The 9609-nt window shown below is 43.6% G+C and overlaps 1 protein-coding gene across 1 annotated transcript in view; it reads left to right on the forward strand.

Moving 5' to 3' along the window:
* LOC138958501 (uncharacterized) overlaps window positions 1–9609 on the forward strand; it is a 77164-nt gene that overhangs the window by 59839 nt on the left and 7716 nt on the right. The window contains exons 3-4 of the mRNA XM_070329674.1: window positions 6272–6444; window positions 8890–9136. Coding sequence (XP_070185775.1) covers window positions 6272–6444; window positions 8890–9136 — 420 coding nt within the window. The remainder of the gene's footprint in view (window positions 1–6271; window positions 6445–8889; window positions 9137–9609) is intronic.

The following is a 9609-nucleotide window of genomic DNA, read 5'->3' on the forward strand; positions in this document are numbered from 1 at the left end:
ACCCGATTCAAGATTGGATCATTCGGGGTGGACCACCGGGCGAATAGAGAGGGTCCTTTTTTCACATCACGTAAATGAGTGCAAGTTTTTGAGGACGTTCACCGGGAGGAGAAATCTTTTTTCACATCACGTAAAATGTGTGTACTTTTTAAAGGAGCCTTATTGTGAGGAAAAGTTTTGCTTCTAGTAGTGGAAAAGGTTTTGAATAGTGGTTCGCAACTTGGCTTATTTACCTTGTAGATTTGATTTGCTAAGGTGTGATGGATCGAGAAGCTGAAGGGTTTGACAGGTGCAAATTTTTCCAACAGATTTTCAATACTAGTGTTAGCTTACCCTTTGACGACTAATTGACGTTTCTTTAAGTTAGCTTTCAAGTTGGCTGAAGAAAATCGATGGGGTGTGAAATCGTGTTTTGCCAAAAAGATTAGTTGTGACCTCGAGTTTGTGTGAAACACGAAGAGCTATTTGTCAGCCTCGCCCCCTTTTGTTTCCTTTTCTTATTATCTCAATGGCGTTCTGTGTTCTTTCCTTTTTTTCTCCCCTTTTCTTTTTCTTTCTTCAATTTGTCTTGCTTTCTTCCTTGAACGTTTGTGCTTGTATTAAGCTGTTACCTTCCCCGAAATCGGCATTTTCTGCCTGAAAGGCGAGGTAACAACGGTCATACACGTACAAATCTACTCGTGCAAAAACATGAGTGAACGAAGAAGAAGAAGAAAAAGAAGAAGCTGTTACCTATTCCTGTCTTTCTTCTTCCGTTTCTTCCCACCTCCTGTTCAGTCTTTCCTTCCTTCTCTCTTTCCGTACCTCTAATTTGTCTGTTTGTTTTCGACCACCACAGAGAATGTCACTTTGAGCAAAGAGAGTGTCTGTTTCTCACCCTCTTTGCTTTCACTGTCAGCTCAGTGAAGTGGCATTGTGCCAGTGGGGCAGTCACAAAAACTGACACCGACCGTGTTAACTACATTTTTTCCCTTCTTCTTCGGCGTTCCAGATCTACATTTTGAAACATTAGGCCTAACACCACAAGCAGTAAGTCTAATCAACCATTGAAGACCTTACACGCTCGGTCAGTGACTCAGCCTGGCGTAGTAGTGGAGTGAAGTCAAACTCATCAGCCATTCCAGACAGCCAAGGTCTCTTTGTCGTCGCGTCAGTCGGGTGCTGTGGGGGTTTGTAGGTGACAGGTAAAAGCCCGCTGTAAATACGTGGCAACAAAACATAAATGCCTGGGAACAAAACGCTAGTGCCCTCCAAGAAAGACGTTCTGTTTGCATGTCCGTTTTCTCTTGCTTGCGTTATCGGAGTTGAGAGATTTGCACCTGTGATCAGCAGCTTGCTGTGTCAACCCCGGGTAGCATGAAAGGTGTGGGAGGAAAGAGAGCCGTGTAACGGGGTACGGGTACAAGGCATACTCGGCGAGTGGCGGCTTAGCGCTGTAGTGAACAGCTACCTGAGCGGAACGCGAAGAAGCTAACAAGCTGTTGTAAAATCTTGACACATTTTGCGTAAGGAAGGGCGACTGATCTGAGAGCATTTCTTCAAGACACTCAACATCATCATCAGCCCCCCTCTCCCCCCTCCCAACGAAAAAGGTAACGGTGGATGATAGAGACAAGTGGAAAAGAAGGAATAGTGTTGCTGTGCAATTGCATGATAATCTTTTGCATTTATTTTTAGTATCAAAATGCGTTTTTCTCCTCTTTAATACAACATGCTATCGTACGCGTCTCTCTCTCTCTCTCTCTCTCTCTCTCTCTGTCTCTCTCTGTCTCTGTCTCTCTGTCTCTCTGTCTCTCTCTGTCTCTGTCTCTCTGTCTCTCTCTCTCTCTCGCTCTCTCTCTCTCTTCACTCGCAGATTTTTGGAGGTCCAGGAAGGAAAGTCGGGTATAATAAGCCCTGCCTAGTATCAAAGAGGGTGAGAAACTGATTTGTTTTTAATCGTCTTCGATAGATAAACACAAAAGGAAGACCATAGTTCTTATGCCCACTTTGATAGTATTATAAGCAAAGTTATGTCTTGCGCCTTTTCCTTTTGTGTCAGTATGAAGGTAGTTTGTAATGAAAAGCTCATTGGGTCGATCATTGTTGTGCTAATTTTAGTACGCGGTACAAACAGTGTATTGATGATGTAAATACCGACTAATTGTCCAGTTCGGACCAGGTAAACATGAGTGTGGTCTGTGTGTCTGTTTTCTTCCGGTATTCAACTGAAAGGGATAAGTTTAGTTCACAGGAAGCAAAGTCTATTGATGAGGCGAATAGTGACCAATGTTGGTACATCAGTCCGTGTATTTACACCCCATTCTCTCTCTCTCTCTCTCTCTCTCTCTCTCTCTCTCTCTCTCTCTCTCTCTCTCTCTCTCTCTCTCTCTCTCTCTCTCTCTCTCTCTCTCTCTCTGTTTTTTTTCCTCTCTCTCAACACAATAAACAAAACACACAAAACTAAAAACTAAGAAAGAAGAGAAAGGATATATTTGATATAGGCTAAGAAAACAAAAAGCAAAAGACAGCAGTAATGATAACAATCATAAGAAAATTTAACATTGATTAAGGGTCTTTTCCTAAGGGCATACGTTTCATTGCGAGCTCTGGTCGAGGGCTCGAATCCCGGCCGCGGCCGCCTGGTGAGTTAAGTGTGGAGATTTTTCCGATCTCCCAGGTCAACTTATGTGCAGACCTGCTGGTGGCTTATCCCCCTTCGTGTGTACACGCAAGCACAAGACCAAGTGCGCATTGAAAAGATCCTGTAATCCATGTCAGAGTTCGGTGGGTTATAGAAACACGAAAATACCCAGCATGCTTCCTCCGAAGGCGGTGTATGGCTGCCTAAATGGCGGGGTAAGAACGGTCATACACGTAAAATTCCACTCGTGCAAAAACACGAGTGTACGTGGGAGTCTAAGCCAATGAACGAAGAAAAAGACGAAGAAGATTGCGAGCTCTGCCATCCACCTAGATACGGGAGGTCGTGGGTTCGAACCCCGACCGGGGCATACCTAAGACTTTAAAATTGGCAATCTTGTGGCTGCTCCGCCTGGCGTCTGGCATTATGGGGTTAGTGCCAGGACTGGTTGGTCCGGTGTCAGAATAATGTGACTGGGTGAGACATGAAGCCTGTGCTGCGACTTCTGTCTTGTGTGTGGCGCACGTTATAATATGTCAAAGCAGCACCGCCCTGATATGGCCCTTCGTGGTCGGCTGGGCGTTAAGCAAACAAACAAACAAATACCTAGATACTTTCATTTTTTCAGCCTACAAAACTGGAGATGCTTTATCGCAAAACAGTAGGAGCTGCAGTGAAGTGTGTTTTGGGATAAGACTGGCAGCTACATCGGGAAGAGATAAAGGGGAATATCAAAAACGAAAAGCCTCATGGAAACCAAAAGGCAACCAGATAGGTAGAAAGACAGAACATGATTCAGCAATGAGGAAAAGGAAATAGTCACGTACCGAGAGATAACGAGGTAATGAGAAGATTATGTGGACAAAAATGTGTGTGTGTGTGTGTGTGTGTGTGTGTGTGTGTGTGTGTGTGTGTGTGTGTGTGTGTGTGAGAGAGAGAGAGTTTACAGTACTAACATACATGTATACAAGAGAGAGAGAGAGAGAGAGAGAGAGAGAGAGAGAGAGAGAGAGAGAGAGAGAGAGAGAGAGAGAGAGAGAGAGAGAGAGAGAGAGAGAGAGAGAGAATAGGGGGGGGGGGGGTATTGTGATAGGTCACGCAAAGCAGAAAGGCGAGTGTATTTTTGCTGTGTGTGAAGTTTTCTTTCATTTGATTCCCATTGCAAGCTTTGCTTCTTGTAACAGTAGTACCTTTATGCTTTTTCTTTGGCAATAGGACCTCTCCCAATTTTGTATAGATCAAATTCATCGAGACATACAAGGCAGATAAGACGATAGAGAAAATGAAGGGGTTAGAAATGGAAAAGAAAATGCAAATAACAGAAAGAAAGAAAGAAAGAAAAGCAGAACCATGCACGATATCTCTCGATCGTGACTTCACTTGTATTTTTTCCGTTTTTGTTAACATAACAGCTTGCAGCATTTTTTCTCGCTTGTTTCCTATTCACCGGGCAACGTAGCACGCTTTATCAGACAGGCATCTTCCAGCCATTCACGCTCACACGCACACACACCCGTCAGTTGTGCCGGCAAATCAAATTGAGTTCACCCCAGGGAATGGTAGGTGTGAGGGAATTTCACCTGTTACCTTTATGAATATTATTCTCTGTGAGTGGATGTAGGTTTAAAAAGGAGTAGAGTAATCTGCCTGAGTCGCTTTTCATAGAGAGAGAGAGCGATGGTTCTTTGTTTTTGGTGCCTTGTCTGGTGGATTTTCGTAGTTTATAATAATTATAAGACTTCTTGGCAGCCATTGTGTAATCACTTCTTATTTGTGGCAATTTATTAAGTGTACGAACACACGCAAGCATGCCCCCTCCCCACACACACACACACACACTCTCAGTCTTTTTGTTGTCTACTAGTTTGGCGGCTGGTCTTATCCAAATGCTAGATCCATACAAGAGCCAGTAACGTTCTGGGGGACTATTTTTCCCCAAATATGGGTTAGTTAAACAGATTGCAGAAAAAATATTGATTATCAATAGAGGGTTGCTTTTAATGACGGCACAAATAGAACTTTAAAAGCCAGAAACTAAGAAGACCACCCCCACCCTCATCAGTCACACACACTATTTCCCCACCTCGCCCTTTAATTCCAGCCACATCGCTGCGTCTCAGTCTTTCCAAGCCTCAAGCAACAATTAATTAATCGTCTGATTTTCTTTTTAATGCCGACCTGGGTCCGGTGATTAGCCAGGGTCAGGGGCAGCAGCTGGGCACAAAATTCTCGAGGTTCGGATCGAAGGCAAAATGGCGACACTTCCGGTGCACGAGGTCGTTAAGAGTGCTGCCAGCCATTTCTTCCGCTTTGTTTCTTAGGCCGGAATTTGGGTTGTGGGTACCGTAGGGGAGGGGGATGAGAGAGAGAGGGAGGGAGAGAGAGTGAGAGTAGGTTGGCGGGGGAGGGGGGGGGGGGGGGGTGTTCTAGCAGAAAACTAGTTTTCCTACATTTTTACCTCAACATATTGCTAGATGTTCGCGCTTTTTGTCAGTTCTTCTTACAGTTTACGCTGCAAACTGAGAGAGAGAGAGAGAGAGTTTGAATGTCTCCAAGATGTAAAGAAGCTGTCGCTTAAGAGAAACAGAGACAGAGAGACTGTCATTTGTTCGTTCGCTGGAGAGAGAGATTGTCTTTCGTTCGTTCGTTGCCGATTCACGAGGGCAGACAGAACAAGAGAGACGGAGTCCTTCGTTGAAGAGTAAAAGAATCCGATCCTTCACAACTCAACTGATGAGACAGGGCCAGGGCTGTGTTGTAGGCTACATCGACCCCGGATCGTGGCCGTAGCCCTGGATGAAAGGAAGATTGCTTCAGGGGCAAGGATGCGGCTCTGCAAGCCTTGTCCTTAATCCCCCAACCTCGCCCCAGGGATTGTCTCCCTCCCCTCCGAGGGGAAAAAATGTGACGTCGTGGACAGCCCTCATGGGGTGTTTGGGGGGTTGGGGTGGGGGGTAGGGATTAGGGGACCTTCCTGGCTCATTGCGTTTCGGAATGAGGCAAGGGCCGTCTGAGACACCGGTTTATACGCTCGTTTTTCACTCTTGTCAGATTGGGTGGTCTGCCCCTGATAATCGAGCTGGGGGATGGCCTCGCCGAGAGACTGCGACACTTTATTTATTTTTTATTTTTTTAAATGAGAAAGGATGGAAGCGGTTTGGTGAAGGAACGGTTGGGTGGATGGCGTAGGGTGGAGGGAATGATAGGGTGGGATGAGATTGCGTGTCACTGTGTGTGTGTGTGTTTTGCTCGGAGAGGGAAGAACGCTGGTCCCTGGTCAGCTTTTTCACACTAGCAAGTTCATTGACACCCCCACCCTGTGTTTGTGTGTGTGTGTGTGTGTGTGTGTGTGTGTGTGTGTGTGTGTGTGTGTGTGTGTGTGTGTGTGTGTTTCAGCTGCTGAATAAGTGAATGCCATCCTAGCTCAGTTTCAGCAAGTTCTGTTGGTGGTTTGCGTCACTGACAACAGATATTGTTTTGTTACCTCTTGGCACTTTATTAACCAACCCTGGTAAAGAACACACTGCCTGCATTCAAGGGTGTCAGCGTATTTGTCAGCAACGATGCTTCTTTTCTTGTGGACTTTTGCTTTGTGCTTTGATGTTTGATCGTTTTATCAATGGATTGTTTTTTATTGTGTGTGTGCAGGCAGTGGCTACTGTGTGGTCACTCCAGAGATGTACCACATGCCGGCCACCACGACAGACCCCACCAGCACGGCGTCCTGGCTGCCTTATCACCCCATGTACATACCCGTCTTCCCACCCCAGCAGCAGCAGCATCCACCCTACAGGGCGCCCACCCGATCCATTTCATGCCAGGTAAGAAACTTCACCTTTGTGTTTGCCTCTCTGTTTTGATGCCATCAGGTGGTTTTTTTTCAGTACACATGCATGAATGCACACACACACACTTGCACACATCATCACCAACAACAATAGCAACACAATGTCATGAGTTTTGAGGAATGGCTAAACATTGACTTCCCTGGTTCATAATCATCACTGTTTTTCCTAATTTATTCTTTTCTGCCCATTCCCTGCCATCACTCAACATCAGCAGCACTTAGTGTTAATTGAATGTGTGAAGCATCAATTAAACTGGCTTTTTCTTTAATTAAAGTTCTTTTTACATTTAAGTCAAGTTTTGACTAAATGTTTTAACATAGAGGGGGAATCGAAACGAGGGTCGTGGTGTATGTGTGTGTGTGTGTGTGTGTGTGCGTGCGTGCGTGCGTGTGTGTAGAGCGATTCAGACCAAACTACTGGACCGATCTTTATGAAATTTTCCATCAGAGTTCCTGGGATTGATATCCCCGAACGTTTTTTTCTTTTTTTTTGATAAATGTCTTTGATGACGTCATATCCGGCTTTTCGTGAAAGTTGAGGCGGCACTGTCACGCTCTCATTTTTCAAACAAATTGGTTGAAATTTTGGTCAAGTAATCTTCGACGAAGGCCGGACTTCGGTATTGCATTTCAGCTTGGTGGTTTAAAAATTAATTAATGACTTTGGTCATTAAAAATCTGAAAATTGTAAAAAAATTATGTTTTTTATAAAACGATTCAAATTTACGTTCATCTTATTCTCCATCATTTTCTGATTCCAAAAACATATAAATATGTTATATTTAGATTAAAAACAAGCTCTGAAAATTAAAAATATAAGAATTATTATCAACATTAAATTGTTGAAATCAATTTAAAAACACTTTCATCTTATTCCTTGTCGGTTCCTGATTCCAAAAACATATAGATATGATATGTTTGGATTAAAAACACGCTCAGAAAGTTAAAACGAAGAGAGGTACAGAAAAGCGTGCTATCCTTCTCAGCGCAAGTACTACCCCGCTCTTCTTGTCAATTTCACTGCCTTTGCCATGAGCGGTGGACTGACGATGCTACGAGTGATACGGTCTTGCTGAAAAAGTGCATTGCGTTCCGTTTCATTCTGTGAGTTCGACAGCTACTTGACTAAATGTTGTATTTTCGCCTTACGCGACTTGTTACATTTAGTCAAGTTTTGACTAAATGTTTTAACAGAGGGGGAATCGAGACGAGGGTGGTGGTGGTGGTGGTGTGTGTGTGTGTGTGTGTGTGTGTGTGTGTGTGTGTGTGTGTGTGTGTGTGTGTGTGTGTGTGTGTGTGTGTGTGTGTGTGTGTGTCTGTCCGTCTGTCTGTCTGTCTGTCTGTCTGTCTGTCTGTCTGTCTGTCTGTCTGTGCGTGTGTGTGTAGAGCGATTCAGACTAAACTAATGGACCGATCTTAATGAAATTTGACATGAGAGTTCCTGGGAATGATATCCCCGGACGTTTTTTTCATTTTTTTGATAAATACCTTTGATGACGTCATATCCGGCTTTTTGTAAAAGTTGAGGCGGCACTGTCACGCCCTCAGTTTTCAATCAAATTGATTGAAATTTTGGCAAAGCAATTTTCGACGAAGGCCGGACTTTGGTATTGCATTTCAGCTTGGTGGCTTAAAAACTAATGAATGAGTTTGGTCATCAAAAATCGGAAACTTGTAATTAAAATTATTTTTTTATTAAACGATCCAAAAATAATTTCATCTTATTCTTCGTCATTTTCTGATTCCAAAAACATATACATATGTTATATTTGGATTACAAACAAGCTCTGAAAATTAAAAATATAAAAATTATGATTAAAATTAATTTTCCGAAATCGATTTAAAAACAATTTCATCTTATTCCTTGTCGGTCCCTGATTCCAAAAACATATAGATATGATATGTTTGGATTAAAAACAAACTCAGTAAGCTAAAAAGAATAGACATACAGAAAAGCGTGTTATTCTGCTCAGCGCGACCACTACCGCACTATTCTGCATGGCTTGTCGATTTCACTGCCTTTGCCACGAGCGGTGGACTGACAAAAACTACGAGTATGTGGTCTTGGTGAAAAAAGCAGTGCGTTCAGTTTCATTCTGTGAGTTCGACAGCTTGACTAAATGTTGTTATTTCGCCTTACGCGACTTGTTTAACTTGTTTTTTTTTCATATCACATGATTGGTTACAGAAAGGCCAAGCAGAAGATGACAGTGTTGCAGTCGTTATCATACATCAGATTTGCATCTCAGTTCTGTCATAGATAACACCCCCCCCCCCCCTCCTGTCCCCAATAACACCAATACTCACTGAAAACCTCTTAGGTAATGATATGACTTGTAGCTTACAATTCCCCAGGTGAATCAATACTCATTGGAGACCTCACAAATAACGATCTGACCTGAAGCATGTAATTCCCCAGGTGACTCAGATCGAGGACAAGAGTTCTGAAAGCAGCCACCAGGTGGAGAAGGAGAAAAAGAAGTCGAGACCTCGGAGTCACAGTGTCAGAGCGTGTCGTGGCAAGGACAGAGCCGCCCAGGCAGAGAAGGAGAATGCTGCCGACTTCAAACGCTCTGCATCAACACGCTTCAAGACAGAGAAGGCCAAAGCCATGACGAAGGACCTGAACCTGAAGACCAGCAACCTTAATCAAGACAAAGACAAAGGTGAGCAAGGAAGGGTTGGAGAGATCGAGATGGGCTCCGTAGCAGTTGCAAGGTGTAGAATTATGTGTGTGTTGGAGGGGGGGGGGGGGGGGGGGGTCACTGTGACAGAGAGAGAGAGGGGGGAAGAGAGGAGGAGAAAGAGGGTGAGCCAGTGATCTGAATGTACATTAAATACTGTGACAAATAAAGTGTGACCAATAAAGTATCACTTGATTGACATTGCTAACATGAAGTCTATCAGTATTAGATGTATGGTAGTTGAGCGTAAGCTTGTTCAAGGGAAGTAAATGTTTTTCTATAATGATTTGGTGTGTGTGTAGTTTTCTCCCTTGGGTGAGAGAGCTCTTGTGAGGTGACATTCTTAGTATCTTACTAACCTTGTTTTTTTCAGTGAGTTGCAATTTGGTTAAAGAGATTGAATATTATTATAACAAATAAGTTTCCATATTGGTTCATTACTGTTACACATTATA

This window comes from Littorina saxatilis, linkage group LG2, assembly GCF_037325665.1.
Source record: "Littorina saxatilis isolate snail1 linkage group LG2, US_GU_Lsax_2.0, whole genome shotgun sequence".
NCBI classification, from domain to species: Eukaryota; Metazoa; Mollusca; class Gastropoda; order Littorinimorpha; family Littorinidae; genus Littorina; species Littorina saxatilis.